Source organism: Echinops telfairi, unplaced genomic scaffold (genome assembly GCF_000313985.2).
Source record: "Echinops telfairi isolate 266 unplaced genomic scaffold, ASM31398v2 ScPeMD7_5;HRSCAF=22, whole genome shotgun sequence".
Classification (NCBI taxonomy): Eukaryota; Metazoa; Chordata; class Mammalia; order Afrosoricida; family Tenrecidae; genus Echinops; species Echinops telfairi.
Window position 1 is genome coordinate 14,015,132 of NW_022103901.1, and position 21,960 is coordinate 14,037,091.

Sequence of the window (21,960 nt, forward strand, 5' to 3'; positions counted from 1 at the left end):
AGGTCGATACTATCTCCAGGTGGAAGGTAAAACTATTTTGATCAGGATTCATGTACATCACATCTGGCGAAGATGCTGATTGTTAGAATAGTGCAGTCATACACCCAGTTTTGTACGCTGTCAAGTCATCAGGGGGTGGGGGGTGGGGGGCCAGGCTGGCGAACCTGCGATGTCTGATTAATGTGTTCTTTGCCACGGTTTGTCATTCTGCTTTATCTAGCAAGTTCTAGGAGAAGGGGCTGTTGTGGATCTGATGGCCGCGTTTGCGCGTGAGGGCCGCATAGTAAAGAGGAGTGTAAAGGTCAAATCTGCTCTGTTCCCCACACCTCCAAGAGCTGCATTGGAGTTAAAGCACGCACTTGAGTGGGCAGCTCTCATGTGCACATGAGTAAACATGTGCATTTAAAGCTGCGTCCGTTTTGCATTCAGCCAGGGCTGGCGAGTCACTGTATTCTTGGACAGTATGAGCATGTGTCTGCAGGATGGGTGTAGCCCTCTCTCTCCTTCACCGAGTTTGATCCATGTTTGCTTCTTTCAGTTGCGGCCCCATCAAAGTGAAAACTGAACCCACGGAAGATTCTGGTATGTACCCCTCAGTCCAATTGCAGATTGGACCGCCGTCATTTCGAAGATTATATTTTGACTCATTACTTATTCTTTTGCTGGTAAACAAGTACTCTCCTAACCGTAATGTCATTTGTTAATGTTATCTTATACACTGACCCCCAAAAATAATTTGTTGTGTACGCGTTAGATTAGTGCTCTGAATAGGCCTGTGTCTAGACACGTTTTCACATTCGGCCCTTTTGTTCCAGCATTGTATGGAGTGCTATATGTCAGTTTGCAACTCATTATGAGTTAAGTTTAACACGTTGCATGTGGTTATGGATTCATCTTTCTGCACTTGGGTATCCACGTCACTACCACGTCTGTCATTGGATGCCTTTTGTGAAAAGCCTGTTGTCTGGGCTGACGTCTGTACCTCCGGTCGGTTTCCCTGAGCTGTCTGTCGAACCATCGATGCTCGAACCGAACAGAAGTTCACGTCGGTGGTTGGTGCTGTCCATTAACAAGGAGCATGAGGACACAGCTATTTTACCTCCAAGACCATCCTTCCCCACATGTACCATCTGAGGAGCTTTCAAAAAGTTTTCTGGGGAAAAAAAAAAGTTTGGGGGGCAAACATCATCAATTTTTTAATCCCATTTTCCCACAAGTTGCTGGGCCTGGGGCTCAGGACCACCATTCCGGGGATATCTGGGTCCACTGGCATTACGGAGTAGTTTACAAAGACAAATGTCTTCATCCTACTTTGGTGAGTAGTGATGTCAAAAATGGTGTGAGGACAGCATTGGATCTCTGACTTCCGGAAATGGCAAGACAGTCACCACCATCGACCTCAGCCGCCCAAGGCCAATACCTCGGGCTGAGCCGAGACAGGCCTCCCCGGGCCAACCTCTCAGCAGTTCTTCCACCAGCCTTCCCTCCCACTTCTCAGCTAGACTTGATGATTCACTGCGGTGGCTCCACAGAACTGACCGACCACCCTGTTCTGGACTTCATCGGAGACGCTCACAGGTTATAATCCAGGATCCGAAATGCGGAAGACACCGTTCTTTTGTCCGGACGGGCCTTTCCCTGTCCTGCCTGCCGCAGGTCCCTCACTGGTCCTTGGCCTCTCAGTTACTTGGTTCCGGGGCCTCTGCTTGGACCATGTCCCCCACTTCCTTTTGCACTGCTGATACAGGCCCAGAGCCCGTTCCATTGTGTCTTCAGCCTCGGCTCCTCTGTACTCTGGGCTGGCCATGCCTCGCTCTCCCAATGAAGTGCCTGCAGGTGTGCACCCTCCTGCCCGGAGACTGTGCTGTACTCATTCCATGGGCCCAGGAAACCTCACTGCCCCGGCTCGCCACCTCTCAGGTCGAGGAGGAGGCTCATTGCCCAGAGACCTGGGGTGTCCCCTCCTGGCTTTTCCTTTGTGATGGTAGCGAGAAGAACACCCCTTTCTGTTTATGTGATGACTCATTTTCTACCCAGCAGGATGGCCAAATCGACCAATGCTTACATAAGCATTCCAGGTTCTTAGAGACAATGACGTAGCCACGTTAGCAGTTGCTCGCCCCTGAATCAGGTGTTCCTATCAGTCTTTTCGGCACCTTCTCCAATCCTGACCTCTCCAGCAAAGAGGAACAGACCCAGTCTTCGGGCCTCCTCCCAGGCACTTGGTGGGAGTTCCAAACACCGGTAGCCTGAGCGAGTAGTGTCACTGCAGCACAGGTGACTAGGGCCGGAAAAGCGTGCAGGTGGCCCTTTAAAGTGCAGCTGTGAGTCCTTTCCTGCCCAAAGCAAAGGAGCCAGTTCTTAACTGCTGTGTGTTTGGGGATGGATTCATGAATTTGGAGTGGGCTGTTTCAGTAGAAGGGCAACTCTACAGAACTTCTCAGCGGGTCACACGGCTCTCAGTCTGTTGTACGTGTGCGCTCCCTGTGCTTGCACATCCTGGTCTGAGTGTGAGTGTGTGTGTGTGTGTGTGTGTGTGTGTGTGTGTGTGTGCACCCAGCTATTGTTCATTTCTTAAGTTTCTCTGAGAACAATCCCCATCCCTAAGTTGGAGGATGGGAGAGCTGATCAAACGGGTCTATTTTCTTTCTTTCTTTACAGTTTTATTGCCACATAAGCCCACATCTCGTACAATTCAATAGTTCAATCACGTCAAGAAGAATTACGCAGTCATTACCCCAATCAGTTTGAAAACTTTTTTTTTTCATGGTTAAATTGCTTTTTAAATGAGTTGTGTAATCACCATCCATTCTAGTGCGCCCTCCCCACCGGAAGAGGAAGCCTTCCTTAGCTGGCAACCCTGGGGAAGGGGAGGGTTCCACAAAATCGGGGCCCCTGTCCTTTCGTAGCACGTGATTGAAGGAACGGACACATAAGGGAAAGTATGCAAAGCCCAAGGAAGCAGAACATGTCCAGCGATCTGCAAGGTCACCTTGCGCTGACAGGCTGTATCGAGCCCCAACTATCCGCTGCAGCTGCCTCTCATGCATACTGAGAGTGCTCCTGGGCCTGAAAACAGCATCTGTGAATTTAGGTCCAACCAAGAGTTAACATGTGGCCACTCAGCCACACTCGGGCCTGACAACACAAGTACACCTGTGGGGCCCGTTGGCACACCTGAGACAAAGACACTAACTGTGCTGTTGCCAGCACCTGTGGCTCCTCTCAATGGCAGCCCCCGCTCTCCCAGAATCTGCTCCAGGCTTGATTTTTACCAGCACACGTCTTGTCAGTGTTCACGTCTGTGTACGGGGATTAAATACCGGTTCCCACTGTGTTCTGTCTGCACATGCTCTCTTCAGATTACCTGGCTGCCCTCTGGGCAAAGCAGGAAGGTCTACCTTGCATCCTGTTCATAAGGGAATTGGATCAGAAGACATCCATTACCATGATTGAAAATGGTTTAAACACATACCATCGCTACCATTGAAACAGCTCTGTACAATTGGCTTTGTCCCCCTCTTCCCACCCACCCCCATTTTTTAAATTCTAGGGTAGACTATATGAACAAAAAAATATTTATTTTTATGTGGACAGTTTTATGACCTTAATTACGTTGGCCTACTTAATTGGTTCCCTAATGGTTCCACACCCTTAACAGAAAGTTTTTAAAGCTAAGTGAAAAAAGAGTGTGGCTGGTTTTCAATTCCAAAGGTGAGAACTTGTTGGACTTGTTTTTTTTAAAGGGAAAAGGGGGACCTAGCAAATAGCCCCCCCAAATTAATGCTGATTATAACATTGATTTTGTTGGTTTTGTAGTGACAGCTCCCCTGTTTCCCCCCCCACACACACACCATCCCATACGTAACACAATTTATGAGACTTTTTTCCTTTCAAAGTCTTCTCAGTTGCACACACATGACCTCGCATTATTGAGGGGTGAGAGCAGGTTTCCCTACATAGTAGAATTGTTCTGACATGTAATTGCATGATTTCATTTCCTTTCCCAGGCATTTCCCTGGAAATGGCAGCGGTGACAGTCAAGGAGGAATCAGAAGATCCTGACTACTATCAGTATAACATTCAAGGTAGCGCCAGTGAACAGCATCTGTCTTCCCAGAAGTTACTCATGGTTCCCCATCAGACTGGCTTAGAGTCACCTCCATTTCTTAAATATTATTTTACTGGTTGGTCCTGATTGGCATGTATACTTATAATTCATTATTGGGTAAAATGTCTCAAAATTGGGATGTGGTAGTAGTTCACAAGCTCAAGAACTCTAAGTGAACTTCAGAAATGGCCAGTAGTCAGTATGAGCAAAGGAATGACACAAATTAGAACCCAGCTCCCATAACTGGGGTCTTTTGCAAGGCCTGGGCGGCCACCTTCTGCATGTGCAACACAGCTGGCGTTTCTGTGTGGTTTTGTAGTCACACAAACAGCTATGAAAGGCAAGAGGTGGATACATTTTAGCAAGTAGTCATTCGTTTTCCCATCCCTGTAAGTGCCTTTATTTTCTTCACGAGTACTAGGAGGGAGTTGAGCATTGTAACATCATGTGTTCCTGTGTGCGCGCATGTGCCCATTGCTACATTCCAGTTTAGAAGGATATTTTTTATTCTATATATATATATAGTCTTGTTGTTTTTATCAATGTATCATTGAAGTATGCTAAATATTTAAGGTGTGCAGTGTGATTTGTCCGGTCACGTGTACAGACATGTGTGTATATATGCATATGTATATATAAACACATATATAGATCTCAATTGTATGTCAATATAAAACGAGGACATGAAGTATCATTACCCAAAAAAGCTTCCCCCCAACCCACTTGGATTCACTTCTCTGCACAGCGTAGAGGCCTTAGGTTTGCTCCTTTTTGCCAGAAACGTGTTCCAGTCGATCCCTAGAGGAAACCAGTTTGGGCATAGGAGTTGGCGACTTTTCTTCCCGAGAGAAGAAAAGTTTTGGTTTTTTTTAATTGAAAAAAATTTTTTTTCCCGAGAGTAGTCTGTAACATTGGTTCGTGCCACTCCCTCACTCCCTCCCGGCTTGATCCCTCCGAGTGGCTCTCACATTGGTCCATTTCTTTGGAATGACGGAAAGTTCGATGGTGGCAGTTTGGGCTTGTTTGACGTCAGACTGCTCTTAACATTTGCGACTGATTGTGTGGCCATTTGCACGAAATTCCCATGAGTAAAACTAGAAGTGGTACAGCTGGGGCACGTGGGAGTTATTTTAAATTTATTTATGGAAATTTCAGGTAAATGTCCACACAGGAAAACGTCATTTCACTTCGCAAGATAAGCCTTAGCAATTCTGGGGCCTCATAAATGTGTTGTGAATCAATGCCTGCTGGTGTGTGAATAGCTGTATATGCGTGTTAACCGATGGCTTACTGTCTTGTGTTCAGCTGTGAATGGTTTATTATTACTTATGCCATTAGGAATGATATGGCTAAAAGGTGTTAGCATCCTCAGGATTTTTTCCTTAAAAGCTAAAAATGTTGGGACTGATTTAGACTTGAGAGCAGCCATTAGTACCTCAGTAGTGATGGGGCATATATTTCATAATTGCTGTTTAATAAAAATTCTGGGTAGATTATGTTTAGATTTCAGAATAAAAGTTTGGACTTTGATTTTGCTACATTATTTTCATTAGAAGTTCCACCCTTATCAGCCATAATTCTAGACGCTTCTGCCCTGCCCCAGCCCCCAACTCAGATTTAGAGGGTCAATGACTTAAGTATGTGCACCCAACCTCTTCCTGTAGAATGGAAAGAGCTTGGAATGATGATGTCCTAGTTTAGTTGGAAAAGATGGGGGCTGGACGGTTTGATTTTATATCTATCAAGCAATGTGAATATTTTTTTATAATTGGGTATTTTAATATTTGGTGTATTTGGTAAAAGCTTATATAGCAAATTAAGTTCCCATTGAACAATTTTCATATAACCTGTTATAACTGAGTGTTGACCAGTAATTTTATGTACACCTTCCTTCTTGCGGTGGAGGGGGCGGCGGCAGCATGTTATATGATTTGCACATGATTTTTTCCAATTGAGGAATGGTTATTTTAAATTTTCTTTCAAAACTCTGTATTCAGCAGAAATTCATACATTTGATGATGCCCAGTACAGTATTAATTTGGGTAAGGTGTATGCTTTAATGACACAAGGTATCTTTTCTGCCGAAACTTTACAGGTGTGTAGTCTGAGTAACTGTGGACAATGTGAGGCCCTGGGTGAACTGGATGCCTGTCTTGCCGGCCCCACGAGTGTAAAGATCTCTGGCTGTCGGGCTCACTGTGCATCTCTGTTAGGGGCACACTCACCGTCTGGGTCTGAGTGTGTTTTGTCCCACGAGCTGTGTGTCATCCCTGTGCCAGAAGCAGCGCCATGACCCCTGCAGGTTCCCAGTCCATCTCAGAATTAGACCGTGAGAGCCTTGCCACCTCTGCTCTTCATCAAAGTGGGGTTTTCACCCGTTCAGGCTCCTTTGCTTTTGCATGTAAACTGTAGCATCATAAAAACTGTAGCATCAGCGTGCTGTTGATTCGTTTTTTCACGACGGTAGTGACTTCGTTTAGGGTTGCACCAAATCTGAGGGTTGCTTTTATAAATCTAAAGGTTTTTCCAAAGCTCCCCCTTCTGAAACGTGTTTTCTAAATTTGCCTGTGTGTGTGAGACGCACAGCGTTGTGGTGCAGTAGTTCACAGTGAGACGCCGCTGTGGAACAGAGTCCTGAGAGCAACTGATGGGTTCCAATCTCCAGTCTTTCCATTAATCATCTAGTGCCTAACCACTGAGCACCTCGGGGTCCTTATATAGTCTGCTTTTAATTGTGTATCTTAACCAGAGCCAATCTTCCAATTCACAAACATGGTACATTTTTTCATCAGTACTTTGAGCTGTTCCCTCCCTGCCACTCCCCCACCAAAAAAAACCAACACCCCAAATTCACTGCCATCAAGTTAATTCCGACTCCTGGTGACCCTCTAGGTCAAGGTAGAATTGCCCCTGTGGATGTCCAACACTTTAGGATGTCCAACGCTTTAGGAGACGATAATGTAAACTGTGGACGGGAGGAGAAAGGCTCATCTTTCTCCTAGGGAACAGTTTCGAACTGCTGACTTTGGGGTTATGCAGCCCGCTGCGTAACCACTAAGTCAGCAGGGCTCCTTCTCTGAAGTGTTAACAGTTACTTAATGCCTTTGTAAGTGATGCTATTTCTGACATTTCACTTTCCAGTGTATTGCAAGGAGGTAGAATAGAGTTGATTTTTGTCATAAGGTCTTTGTATCCTGTTGACCTTGCTGAATTAGCTTTTAAGTTCTAGTAATTTTTGATAAATTCCTTTGAGATTTTCTCCAAATACAATTGCAGTGGAGGTAGCTTATTTCTTCCTGTTCCATCTCTGTGCTTTACATTCTTTCTTGATGCTTTACTGCAATGGCTTGATGTCGCTGTCTGCTGATGGATGGTGACAGTCAGAGCAGACACCCTTACCTGTTCACAATTTCTGAGGGAAGCGTTGAAGATTACAGATGTAGCTGTTTTGCAAATTCTCTTCATCAGATTGAGGCTGTTCCCAATCGTGTTCCATTTGGAGGGGTTCTGTGATGACTGAATTATGTGAAAGGGTTTTCCTGTGTGTTACTGAGATGATTCTGTAGCTTGTCTGTTTAGCCTGTTAATATGATGATGGGCATTGCTTTTCCACATGTCGAGCCACCCTTGTTTTCCAGGGATAAACCTCAAGTGGTTATTAGTTGTTTTATTTATTGCCACATTTGGTTTGTCCAGTACTTTTTGAATCTATGTTCTTAAGGGCAACTAGCCAGTCGGTTTTTGTTTGCCTGCTTGTTTGTCTAAATGTCTTCGGTTTGTGTAATGATGGTCTTATTCATAAAGTTAATGGGAGGAGCTGCTTTGAAAGATCCTTTTTTTACATTTCTTTGTGTAGAATTAGTACCTTCTCTTTCTTGAGTGTTTGGTAAAATTTGCCAGTGAAGCCATCTGGCCCTTGAAAGTTCCCCCATGGAATGTTTTCAACTCCATCCACTGAAAGGATGGCTGAGCCCTCGGCTTGTTCCCCTTCAAGGTCACCAGTTGTAGTTGGTGTCTGTCCTTGTGCATTGTAGGCTGTCCATAGCTTCTCTGGCCTTTACCCACGAGATGCCAGTTGCCTTCTCCGAGTGGTGACTGTCTCCAGATATTGCCTCCTAGGTGGACATGGGTGTCCGTGGCTGAGAACTAGTGGTTCTTTCTCACATGCCAGCCCCTTCTACCGAAAGAATGACCTTTTTCAGTTTCATCAACTAGTTCTTTCCTTTTCTCATGTTAGTTTTAATTTTTCTCGTATGCTTGTTTTTAAGTTAGAACACAGACTCCCAGACTTCTCTGGCTTACTGCCCCCTTTACAGAAAAAAATAACCAGCGCTCCGGTGGCAATGAAAAACTTTTATGCAATAGCCCATTACCCAGGATAAAGTGTAGGTATCTGTTTTTGCAGCACCGGCCCCCCCCCATGGTTCATCCATCACCCCCTCCCCCCAGGGGAAGCTCCCCCACTCCCACCCCTTGTCAGAATCAGCCACATTGGGAAACACTGAGATAGAAGCCTAAGTCATTGATTTTGAGATATTTTCTGATACAAATATTTCATGCCACAAATTTCCCCTAAAGCATGATTTAACTTATGTTCCACATATTTTGGAATGTATTTCCTTTCTTTTTTTTCCCCTTCACTCCCCCCTCCCCCTTTCTTTTCTTTAAACACTTTTGTTGTCACCTAATCCACACATCATACAATGCAGTAGTTCAGTTCAAAGTTGTACAATCATCACCACAAGTTTACTACATTTTCTTCTGTCATGTACTCATTGCTGTTAGCTCAGTATATATTTGCTTTCACATACTAGGGAATTATCTTTTTAGCTATCTTTCTATTACTGGTTTCTATTTTATTTCCTTTATTACTGGAGAACCTTCTTTATGCAAAGCCAGGGCTTTTAAATATGTAAAATATGTTTGTGACCCAGCGTATATCTATCTGTCTTGGTGAATATTAGAGTTGGACTGCTGTCCCCAAGGAGGGCAGTTTGAAATCACCAGCTACTCTGTGGGAGAACGAAGAGGCTGTCTGCTCTGGTGAAGATTGCCAGCCCCGGAAACCCACAGGGGCAGTTCGATTCTGGCCTCTGAGTTCGCTCTGAGTCAGAACCGAGTCCACGGCAGTGAGTTTGGTTTTTGATTTCTTTTGCCAAGTACTGCTTGTTTCTTGGCCAGGGTCACGTGACTGGGAGCCGGGCTTCATCCACAGCTCTGCCCTTCTTCAGACGCTTCAGTTCTATTTTTGTCCTTTCTGTGCAGTTATCTGCTCGTTGATGAGCCCCTTGTGATTTATGATGTGATTTAGTGCCACTGCGAAATTTCTTAAGAATTTGGTAAACCTGCCAAACATCCCAAGACCGTGGTTTCTAAGTGGCAGTAAGAGATCATAGTAAGTGAATCGACTTGTTTTGAATATTGCAGCAGGAAGATATTTTGTGGAGCAATGAACAAATGCTCTCTTGCATCTTATTTTACACTTAATTGAGAACATGCTTGGTGGTGCATGTAACTGTGATGTTCAAATCTTCACGGCTCTGCTGTTCACACACTTGCTGTTTAGTTATGAAAAGGGTGGGGGTGGGGGGAGGTCTCAGCCTTGTTTGTCATGTTTCAATTTCAGCTGAGATTCAAGCTTACTGATCATCCCATTGCATAATTTAAGGGATTCAAAGAAGGAATAAGCATTTGGTCCTGTTTGTTTGTTTGTTCCAGTACAACAAACTATGATATATTTGTCAAGGAAGAAACAAACACACCTGTATGACAAAGTTGCTTTTCTAATCTGTATGATGTTAAAATGACAGTTGTGCTTTTTACACACTTTTTTCCTGTTTCAGAACCCCCCCATCCACCTTTTTAGATGTAGCATTCCCATTCAGCCCCTATGTCCAGTCATTGTCAGCATTTCTTTTGACCGTATCCATATTGGATGTATCTGAGTGAACTTCTTCCATCCACTAACACCATCAATTGACCCCGTGCATTTTCTCTGTGTGTGTGTGTGTGTGTACCTCTTCTTCATAAAAAAGCTATTATCCATATTGCTCACCCAAATTTGCTCGCTCAAGTGACCTAGAATTTAGTTTGGAGATTCCTTTTGAAGTGTTACTCTTTGTATTTCAAAGCAGGCCCTTCTGAAACTGATGATGTTGATGAAAAACTTCCCCTTTCGAAGTCTTTGCAAGGTATCTCTTTTTGTTCGCTTCCATTTCCCCACCATCGCTAGTATTGAATGTTTCGTTATATTGGACAGACTGTTTTGATATTGATTTCTATATTGATTTTCTAAAATGGAAAAGGAAAAAGAAATGTATTGGCCTTTTTCTTCTTTTTTTTTTTTAACATATACGTGAACTTCACAAGCAACAGTTTTTCAAAACCAATTTTCCCTTTTGTGAATCTAGTAATGAATCTCGAAATGGGTACATGACACACTTTCCTATTGCAGGTAAAGTACACATTTCTACCTTATATCAGCATAGTCGGCTCTAAGGCTGTGATTGTATGGTGCAGAGCGTAAATGTTGACCAGGCCATGTTGAGTCTCCGCGTAGAAACAGGTTGTCAGCTAGCACTGTTACCTTTAGGGGAGTTTGTGTCTGGTGTCCCCCAACTCGAGGGTCAGAATCTTGTAGTGATGGCTTCTCTGTCCCTCTGTCCTGAGTAGAGCACAAAGATTGGGTTATAACAAAAGGGGTAATTGTGTACTTCAGATTTCAAGCGTTAAAAGATGCAGTCAAATTTTTTTAATTGTCCCTTGCAAAATTACCAGTCAGAGAAGTGCCCCGCTCCGCCCTCCCCCATCACCGAATTTACCCTCCCCCACGCTTCTGTTTTAGCCGCTGGTCCCTTACAGTCTCCTCTCACTCTTCTGACCCGACACCTTGGTTTTTCTTCAGCTGGAAACAGCGTGAGCTCTGTAAATCCAAGTGCCCAAAGCGCTTTTTAGAACACCACACAGGCAGAGCAAAGGAAGGGGAAGGGCGTACGGAAAGCAGAACAGCCAGTCCAGAGGTCGTTCACGGCCATAGGCACAGGCGTTACCCCAGAGCTTTCCGTCCTGGTGAGTTTTCATAGCACGAAGCAGCACAATGGCGAAGCCATCGAACTCAGGAGACGGGAAACTCGCAGCATGTGACCGTACTATGCCCGCCTCTGTATACAGGAGCCCTGGTGGCACACTGGGTGAAGCGCTGGGCTGTCAGCCTGACGCTTTGAACCCACCAGCCCCTCCGTGGAGAGAGAGGAGGCTGTCTTGTTCCCAGAGAGCAGCTGTACAGCCCCAGCAGCCCTGTGGGGCTTCTCTACCCAGCCCTCGAGGGCCACTGAGTTGAAATTGCCTCCACAGCAGGAGGTTTGTTTGTGTATTTGGTGGTACAGCGGTTAAGTGCTGGACCACTACTCTTCCCAGAGCTGGCGGTTCGAACCCACCAGCTGCTCTGTGGAAGGAAGATGCGGCAGTCTGCTTCCCTTCAGATTTACGGCCTTGGAACCCATGTGGGGCAGGCCCACTCTGTCCTCTGACTTGGTTGGGTTTGTTTGGGGTTTTTAATTCAGACGCCTGCTACTGAATGATAGCCTTCCAGTCTCTAATATATCTAACATGTTCTTTTGAATTAAGTTAAAAAACATCGTTAAAACCTCGAGAGCTTCTACCTTTAGCATAGCTTCTGACTTGAGTTCTCAGTAGAAGAAAAAAGATCGTGGAGTCTGCTGCCCCTAAATGATTCAGTCTCATTCATAGGAAATCTCTTTACTTGCGCCAGAAGGCAGTTTCTGGAACCTTGTGCCGCTAGGACAGAGAACGAGTGCCCGACGCAGTGGGCGCTGTGCCCCCAGCGGCTCCCCCGTCATAGCTGTTTCCTGCCTTTTCTGTTTGTGAGTAACCGTCGTCTGCTCTCGTGGGATGAGCCTGTTGATCTTGCGACCGACTGCCTAACCTGACACGTTGCTCTATGTTCCAGTTTTTTAGAAGCAGGCAGATTATAGTACCCGACTTAAAATGCAATTGAGACTAAAAAGGTAGTGTCTTAATTTTAATTTACGACTTTCCTTTCCATCCGATTTGGATGCTACATCCTGGGGCCCGCGTATCCGTCCTTCCCACCGTAGGTGACTGGGTAGGGCACGCATCCTAGATGTCAGTGTCGAGTCCAGAAGAGTGAGTGTCTTTTTTGTGTCTGTGGGTCATTGAGAGAGAGAAGCCTGGACTGTGAACCCCGTGGGGCCAGCTCTCCAATTGCAACGTAGATTACCCGCTACTCCACCCTGGCTAATACTTAACCCCCAAGCTGCTGAGCTGCCCTCTGTCTCTCTGCATCCTTTATGGTAAATTTTCTTAGCCTCCAAGTAGAAAGGGGTCACCTGTTCTCCAAGTTAGAAAGGACCACATTGTGTGACTCGGTTATCACCGGCCCGTGTGTTGTGTCGTTTCATGAGAAGGCTTACATGGTTCGCATCATCACCTAGTTTCTCTTTTTTTCCTCTGGGAAAGTCTGTTTGGGTTGGTTTACTATATGTTGTTCATACTTTCCTTCTAGGGAGCCATCACTCGTCAGAGGGCAACGAAGGGACTGAAGTGGAAGTGCCGGCAGAAGGTTAGAGAAACGGGGCTTCCCTTGTGCCGTGTCGGGTCTAACTTAGAAAGCAGGTCAACTTTACAACCTGCGGCTTCGGGAGAATATGAAGGATTGCTTTGCCGTGCGCCTTCTGAAGCCAACAAGTTGTGTGTGCACAAGTGTGTGTTTAGTTGCTGCTGCTACTGGTTTGTTAGTTCTCAAGCTCTAATAGACCCGAGTGCTTGCACTGATGAATAACTCTCTATTTAAGGACACAGGGCTGGAAGCGCAGTGGTAAGTACCGCTCCTCATGATGTGCCGTGTCTCCTCCTCCACCCCCAATCGGGGGCCAGGTCACAAGCGTTTCAAGAAGAAATGATTTCAAGGAGAGGTGCTCAGTCAGTGACGCTGTTCCTAGCTCTGTGCCCACATTTCACAATGAAGCATTTAACCCCCCAGCCGTTCTTTAGTTTTACTCAGTTTCCTTTTATTATACGCTGTCTCCCTATCCGCTGCCAGTCACTTAGTAATGTATTCTAGACAAATCGACTGTGGAGGGATTTCCTCTTTTTAGAGAAAGAAATTGACCTCAAGTAGAGAAACACCAAGAGATCTCTCTCCCCTTTTCTCTCCCACGGGGCAGAGAATGGCTCCAAGGCCTTCCTTGGAGGCTTGAGACCACCCCGCATGGTACGGACCCTGACACGCGCTGATTTTGTCCCTATCCATGGGCCTTCATCGGACAGGTGCTCAGCGTGCCCGGGAGGGCAGGGTGAGGGCAGCCGGCCTCCAAGGAGGGTCACGACCCCAGGGCGGGAGGCTGTTTGAATGTTTTCAGGCAGGACAGTGGTGGACAGAAACCTCGGCAGAGGGAAGCCGTGGCCAGAGAGGGCGATGGCACATGGTGTCCAGCCGTCTGTGCTCACGTGCCTTTAGGGTGCAGAGCTGCCGGGGGCCCAGCGTCTCCTGGCCTCATGGGTTAGGTGTGCCAGGTAGGATGCTTGTCTCGGTCTACGCCGTTCATAAAATCCACAGGAATGACGGGACTATTGTAGGGTTTGGTTTTTTTCCCCCTTCCCCCCAAGGAAAAAAGTCTGGTCAGGTCACGAGATCTTGTTTGAGAATAAAGGGCTTATTTCTCTGGACTAAAAAGGAACTCCATTTGGTCACTACTTACCTTTCTTACATTTGCTTTTGAAAGAAGTGTTGGCTCATACACAAAGGTCGAAGGTGGCCCTTCCACCTTCGTGGAGTGAAGAAGGCCAAGCTCCACTCAGGTCCCTGGAGGCTGAGACGCATCTTTGTAGGTGCCGTGGTGGGATTGCAAGTTTGCAGCTGGAAATGGTCTCCCTCAGAAAGCTGCTGCTCTGTGTTCCCCGAGCCCCCGGCCTCCCTGGGGCTGCCTCTGGGAGCCTGGGCGAGGAGGCCAGTACATGCCCACTGTGCCAGCCTCCTGCTCTGCAGAGTGGGGTGGCAGCCCCAGGGCCGCTGGGCGCAGCCACCAGGTACATCTGCCACCAGGTTTGCTGTGTGCGTTTCCAATTCTGGCCTTGGAAATGCCTTTTTCCTTAGAGACTTTACCGCCAGAGTGCAGTGGTAGCCAGTGGAAATGAACTTGGGTTCTCTCTCTCTCTCTCTCTCTCTCTCTCCCCTAACGGACGTTGATCTAATAACCAATCAATTAAACCCTCACCCTTTGCAAACTGAAAGCACAACTTCTAGCACGAGTGTCTAGATGTCCCCTGGGTTTGTCTGACCCACATGATCCTTATGGAATCCTTCGTTTTGTTTTAAGTGACACACAGAATCGGGACACGATGCCCCTGAATGCACCGGCTGCGGTCCCTTTCTGGAAGGGCGTTTCTTTTGACAACGGGAGCCACTCCTGCAGGAACTGAAAGGGGAGGAGAAATAGCAAACCTCCCCACCCGCCAAAAAAATTCTGGTTTTTATTGTGGTTTTTCAAATTGCAGCAGAAAAATAACCGTAATTTGATTTATAATCTCATTACTCCATGAATGCAGTTAATTTAAAAAAAGTTATTCCCTCGGATAACTTGTTATGATCACTGTTGTCATTTTCCTACTTTTGTTTTCTCTTATCCCTACCACTATAAAAGGGTCAAGAAGTTTAATTTTATCAACATGAAATGAATTAAAATGCCATTTAAATCTGGTACCAGGCTGCTCTTGGAGTATCAGATCAATCAAATGTTGGAACATGTGGAAAATGCTTAATAATGAATGTCATCTTAGCATTTTGTCTTTTTCAAGACTCTACCCAACATGTCCCTTCAGAGACAAGCGAGGACCCGGAAGTTGAGGTGACCATCGAAGGTGAGTCTTTAAAAGCCTTGGTTCCAAAGGTCACTTCTGGTCGTAGAAATATGTGTCACATTCACCTTGATAAGTATGTATTTCATTCTTTCTTAAAAGGAAACTTGCCAGCAAAGTTGGAATAGATACATTTATGTGTGACCAAAGCACCCACTTCCCAGCCATGCTCCCCGTGCATTGGGAGTGGTAGACAGCAGACCCAGGGCATGGCAATTCGCACTGGCCCACAGGTAGACCACTGAAAGACGCTTCTGTGAGCGGGAATCGACGGCTAAACATTAAAATTAAATCATGACCGGACTTGCACACAGAATTAGATTCTATAACCTCTTGGGTTGTTATAGAATACCCCTAGTTGGGCCAGGACCCCCCCCCCCCCCCCCCCCCCACACACACACACACACACAACACACACACACTTTTTTTTTAAATCGAAGTGGAATAGTGTTGCTGGTCATCATTTTAAAGCAACTTTTCACATGTAGCGCCGCTTCGAGAGCGAACACCTAATCCAGCCTTAGAAACTGGTTTGAAGCAGCAGCTCCTGGTCCCTCTTCCCAGAGATGCCCCTAAACTGACGAGCCAGCTTGCCCTTGAATGAAATGAAAATTCAGCTCATGCTGTTACAAACCGCATCGCCTTTTACATTTAATAATCTAAGGCATTTCCCCTCCATTTAAGTCGATCCACATGATTCATTGTTGTAAGCAGGGCAAGCTGCCTTGTCCGTATCTTTGCCCAACCATCGAGCCTCACCCCTCCAGCCCCCACATTTTCATCTCCCTATCATTGGCAGGTAGACGACAGGGCCTTGTTGTTTGCATGAGAATGCTGTACGTGCCCCTCTTCCAGCCCAGTAGACTGCAGTGTGTGGCTTTCCTTCCCCCTGCTCTGCCACCCGTCATGCACTGGGGACAGCTGTTAGTTTATTGTGTGTCCTTGAAACAATGATTGTATGTATCCATACACACGTGTGTCTATATTTTTATTTTTGCAAAACTGCATGGTGTGTTTTGTATGTGCTGCAGCATACTTCAGACACTCTCTGCCACGTATTTCACAACACCTGCCCCATCTGCAGGCCCGTGGGACGCCCGTATTTTCTAACTGCTGCAGAATGCTGTCGGCTTGGAGCGTCTTTTTCTTTTTTAAATGAGCAAGTTCTTCCTGGTGTCAGTGGGTCACTTGTGGTGTTTGGCTGCTTGAAACTGTGCTTAAAATGTCTTCATTGCTTCTCAAATAGAAGTTGGTTGGTAGTTTCCACCTCTGATGTGCTAATTTCGGGTAGACTGGATATTTTTTGAGCTCTCAATTTCTTTTCTCTTATTACTGCAGTTCTACTAACCTGAAAGCAATTCTGCATTAGTCTATCATTAAATATTTGAGATCTAATTGTTTTTAGTTAGAAACCTTACTCACTGTAAAAGAAGGGTACTTCTCAAGTACCCTTTTGTAAAAACTCACAAGTTTTGTCCTTTTTATAGTGATACAAATTTTTGATTGGTTAAATTATAAAAATAAAACTTAACTCCTAGGGCTAATAGCCAAGTGATTTATACAGATACGAAGCACATCGGGCAGTATAAAATTTTTTATAAAGTAAAAGCTTGCTTTGATCACAAAATCCTTTTAGACGACCTGTTACACTAGGTCATCAAGAAATAGATGGTTCGAGAGCTTGTAGTAGGTGTCCACATTTTTCACTTTAACTCCTTCGCCAGGGGTGGATTTGAAAAAACCCCTTTCTTTTCAACCGGTGCCTTAGACTTGCTGTAAAGTCCAGTCTTATGACCAGGTAATAGAACTGAGCCAACGTTCTTTATGGCCGGTAGACCAGTATGACACCCTGTCTTTGTAAAAGAATTCATTGAGAGATAGCACTTTTCTGTGACACAATGTGTTTGTGTACAGACTGTCGGTCGACGCTTAATTAAAGGGTAAGTGAACATTTTTCAAAGGGTGGATTTTCCCTTTCCTGTGTAATAATCTGTTGTTAATAATGATCATCCAATGAGAACTGCCACATGCTCTTAACATTGGTTGATATATTATTCATAGTTCTTTCTAGAAAGGTAGCTGCAAAAGGGTAGAAGCGATTTAAATATGTATAGTTAGAAAGTTCACTTCTGATGTTTTCTCAAGTAGACAGTATACAGGCATCAATGTAGTAATTTTCAAGGAAAACTATCTGGATAAAGCATAATGTTAAAAGTACATGTATATATATGCATATCTATACCTATATAAAGATATTCTACTTTTATGGAGAAGATTAGCAGGGGAAAGGAGTTAAAAGCACATCCAGAGATCATCTTAGTTGTGCTCTGAAGAAAGGTAGGAAAAGAACAAAGCAAGATATAACTTCTCATCTAGGCTTGATTCCCCCCACACCCCCTTCTGTTGTATCTTTTCACTTTGGCCCAGTAGTTCATAGAGGGCTGGGGGATGGAGGGGAGAGTTCAAGTAAGTGTTTTAGATTTTCTAAAGTACTTTTATACATCAGTGATTTCTTTATCTGATAAATAATGCTGTGGGGTTTTGAAGAGGCTAATTTAGCAACCACGCAGATGTGTTTTCTATGTACAATAACACTCCCCGTGGCCACTGGCATCCTGGGAGCCACGTAACCCCAGTGGCCATGTTCAGGAGTGGCCTGGCTTAGGGTTGGGTCAGCGACCTGGAGGAAGACACCGCATGGCCCCCATTTTGGAAACATCGCGATCACACTTTTGTCGGTGTGCGCCATGTCTTTGTGGCACGCAGAGAACGCGCTGCCTTTCTCTGTTTGAGCCCAGCTCTTTGGGGAGGGCCACGGACGAGGGATGTGTGCTTTGGAAGTTTCCTGCTGTGCACTTCTCTCAAGAATCGCCCCCAAACTTGAGTCACTCGCGGACGTTCTTTGTGCTGGCCTGGCCCTCTGTGCAGTGACTCGCTCCATTTCTTTCTTGAGATTGGGTTTAGATCCGGTTCATACAATTCCTTTTGCCTCCTACTCAGTGGAATGATGTTTGTGGAATGGGCAGAGACTGCCGCCCTGTTAGCCTCCTCTGACGCAGTGTCCGGGACCTTGTGAGGAGTGGGCCCAGGGCCCGGTCTCCCGAGGCAGAGTGCATCGCTGTCCCCAGTGTCCACCTTCCATAACCACAGCCCTGACCTTCAGCTCCCGTGGTTTTTCAGGACACATTTTCCGTTTACAAATCTGAATCTTAGATCCCTTTAGGATCATGGCAGGGATGAAACGCCAGTCCTACACTGCCGACTTCAAGCGAGGGCGGAAGGCGGCGGCTCGCGAGTTCGAGGTGGCGAGTCGTCCATCCGCGAATGGAGGAAGGGAAAGGGGAGCTGGAGAAGACGCATCCCAGGAAACGCCCGCGGGGCCCAACGCCAGATGCCCAAGCTGGAGAATGCCTTGCAGGAGTGGCTGCTGTCGCGAAGGGAGCAGCGTCAAGCCACCTCCGCCGTCTCCATTCAGATCGAAGCCCAGCTGCTGGCCAGCGAAAGAGGAGTCCAGATTTCAAGGCCGGTTTTGCCTGGATTTCGAAATTCTTGAAAAGCAACAGCCTTTCCGTGAGAACGTGAACCACGGTGGGCCAGCAACTCCCAGAGGACCAGGAGCAGAAGATGCCCACTTCCCGGAGTTTGTCACCAAGGAAATGCATCGCTGGCTGCAGTGGATGTCGTTAACATGGGCGAGGTTCCAATGGCCTGGGACTTTGCAGCCGGCAGCACAGCTGCGCAGGGACAAAAAGCCCGGGGAGTGCAAGCCCAGCGTGCAGCAGGGCTTGCTTCGCTGTTGTCCTCGGCTGCACAAGAGCGTCACCATGCCCCGTGAAAAACTGCCTGCCAGCACGGTGGCTCCCTGTAGGAAGAAGGGGCGGACAGACTGTGCTGTCATGAGATTGCGGGTAGATAAATGCTACAGGGCCAGGCAGGGGGTCTTGTCACGGAAGTCTTTGCTGATTTTCGACACCATGATGGCTCACAAAGAAAAATATGTCCCAAACCATATCAACTCAGCTGGTGCCCACATGGCAGTCATTCCCGGTGGCCTGACCGGAAGCTGCAGCCACTAGATACAGCAGTCAAGTGCCCTTTGAGACTTTGGTGAGAAGACAGCGGGATGAATGGCTGCAATCGGGGACTGGCCAGTTTACACCCTCGGGACGGCTGAAATGGGCGACCTTCACAGAGTCTGCAAATGGGTGGCTTCTGCCTGGGGCAAAATAACTCCAGACACCATCGGCAGTGGCTTCCGAAAGGCTGGGATCTTGCGCCAGCAGAGTGCGGATGACAGAGATGAAGACGGCAGAGGCAGTGATGGTGATATCGACGGAGAAGTTCCCAAGGAGCATCTGCAGACGTCCCTGAGGTATCCTAGCGGCGGCAGTGACGCAGGCTTGGACTTCGAAGGGCTCAGGGACTCAGTTGATGATGGTGGTGGTGGTGATGACGGTGATGAAGGAATAAACAAAAATTGCCTATTTTAAGATGAAAGCCCCATTTCTTCTCCCGATTTTTATTTGCTGATTTTCAAAGACGTATCCAAAAACAGGTGCCCGGTTAAGATTTGCGAACGCACTAAAAGACGCCATCGTGTCATTTTACGCCGAGGGTCACCTCTTAGCCATTTCCAGCTCTGCATTCTTTCATGCTCCGTGAGGTCAGCGTGCGCCCCATTTCCACCACAAGCCCGTTTCGGTTCACATGGGTGGTTGCGCGCTCTGGGGAAAGACCTACTACCTTCAGTGACATGTTCATGAGATGAGTTGTACCACAGGGACCTGGTAGCCGTTGTCGCTAGCAATATGTGAAAAGCATGTTGGTGCTGCATGTTTATGAAAGTAATGTGTGCGGGGATGGTGGTTCCTCACTATTGGGAAGGGGGTGAAAAACTATAACGCACATATGATTTGCATAAAATACAACCCTCTCGCTCCTTAATATTCTCCTCTAACCATTGGCCCTTTCAAAACTGAAGGATTAACGGCCCCTTCCAATAATTTTTCCATTCCCAATAGTCATTAGCACTTAATCTCCCAGTTGGTCAGGTACCACCCATTCACTCCTGCAGCAGGCTTCTATTTGAAGAGTCAGCTTGGTGTTAACCACGTCATCTCTGACCCTCTCTGGCCTCCGATAATGTGCCTGCCGGGGAAGAGTCGCCTCTTGTTCTGAGGCTTTCTTGACGCGCCAGCGCACTGTTAAGTTCCCAGCTGTTTACTCATGCCTTCGCCTCCAACTTAGTTCTTTCCCTCACGTCCATTTGTCATTTATTTACCCCCAGACCTTCCACTGTAGGGACGGAGAGCCGCTTCAGCCACTGGGCCACTGCAAATTGCTGGTGGCAGATCCGTCCAGCAAGGGCTTCCCCGCTCAGTCCCGTTCCATGGAGTTGTATTCGGGCGACATAGGCACGGCACTAGGTGGCTCTCTTGACCATTGGGCCCTTGGGAACTCTGACATACAGATTCAGGGGTTACCGTCATTTGATTAAGGATCACCCACACTTTCAGCACCCGCACCTGGCAGGAAAAAGTCAAGGTTAGATGACTTGGGGAAGAACTGAGCCAGTGTCATCAGATTCCTCCCCCACCCACTTGTCCATAGATGCCCCAGAAAGGACAGGAATCTATCCGGTGGTAATTCTCCCAGTCCCCTCCTGACCTTACAGTGAGCAGGCACCCATGAAGACATGTGAACAGTCCTTCATGTCTTTATCTCCCCTCTCTGAGATAGCAGCTTTTCCCACTGCCTTTCCCCCTCTCTGTTCAGCTCTGAAGATAGTATACCACATGGCATGTCTTCTTAATAGGCTGTTTCCTGGCCCCTTGTGCCTCGTGGACTGTAAGTGTGCCCTTTGTTCCGATGAAACACAACTCAGTGGCCAATATGTGTGCATGATCTGGGGTCTAAATCCTTGAATAGTGTGTGAGCATGTGCGTGCTTACCTCTGCCACTGGCCGTGCACAGCCAGTCGAGAGCAAGTTTCTCTTGTGAGGACCCATTCTGAGCCAGCGATGAGCAGGCATTGCCTTCGTTTCCTGGGCCATACAGAGTTAAAGAGAAGTTGTGGCCACCGGCACTTTGCAGCCTTTAGCGTGTTTGCAATCAAAGCAGTTATCCCCTTTTGTCCATCAGACTTTCATTTCATGAAATGAACTCAGTCAATGGACTGAGTCGGTTGGGTAATTCTGATGGTTTTAAATGGTTTCTGTTGTAATGGCATCTGCTAGAGGGAGTGTGTCCCCGTTAGACATGCTATCCAGACTAATAACTACATGCAGGTAAGGGGAGTTCAATTACTCTATACAAGAGCTGATTAAAATCTTCCACTTCTCATTGTGTATCATCCTGTGCCCCCTAGTCTAACCATTGGCTCCTTCACGATTTTATTACGCCGGCAGACACACATTAATCTCAGACAAAATAGGCACTAAAGTTCATGACACAATGAGAGACGAAGAAGGTCATTTTGTAGAGATACTTTAGTTGTCGAACTCAATTCATCCCAAATCTGTGTTTCAATACCTGTGAGTTTGAGAACTGAGCATATTTTCCACATAAGAAATAATGGAAAATCAATTCATTGTTTTTGAGACCCCAAAATTAAACTTATAGAGATAACTAGATCATAATACGATAATACTAGGAGATGTCAATACATCACTTGCAACTAAAGATCAATCAACTACAAAGAAAATCAACAGATATGAAAATATTGAATGACACAATCAACTACCTTATTTCCCCGAAAGTAAGACACCCCCGAAATAAGACCCACTTACAGTTTTGCCTCTCGCTGAAATATAAGGCATCCCCCCTAAAATAAGACCCCACCCCCAGAAATAAGGCCTCCCCAATAATAAGGCTCCCGGAGCTACCGTAACTCTGCATTCTGGACCTTAGCGGCGGGCGCAGCCGTGCAGCTCACTGTTGGCCGCAGCGCAGCC

General features: G+C 46.5%; 1 protein-coding gene across 1 annotated transcript in view; it reads left to right on the forward strand.

Annotated features, from left to right (window-relative positions):
* GTF2I (general transcription factor IIi) overlaps positions 1–21,960 on the forward strand; it is an 83,549-nt gene that overhangs the window by 16,875 nt on the left and 44,714 nt on the right. Inside the window, exons 6-11 of the mRNA XM_030889086.2 lie at positions 3–26; positions 539–582; positions 4,011–4,088; positions 10,243–10,302; positions 12,657–12,713; positions 14,948–15,010. Of these exons, the coding sequence (XP_030744946.1) occupies positions 3–26; positions 539–582; positions 4,011–4,088; positions 10,243–10,302; positions 12,657–12,713; positions 14,948–15,010 (326 nt within the window). The remainder of the gene's footprint in view (positions 1–2; positions 27–538; positions 583–4,010; positions 4,089–10,242; positions 10,303–12,656; positions 12,714–14,947; positions 15,011–21,960) is intronic.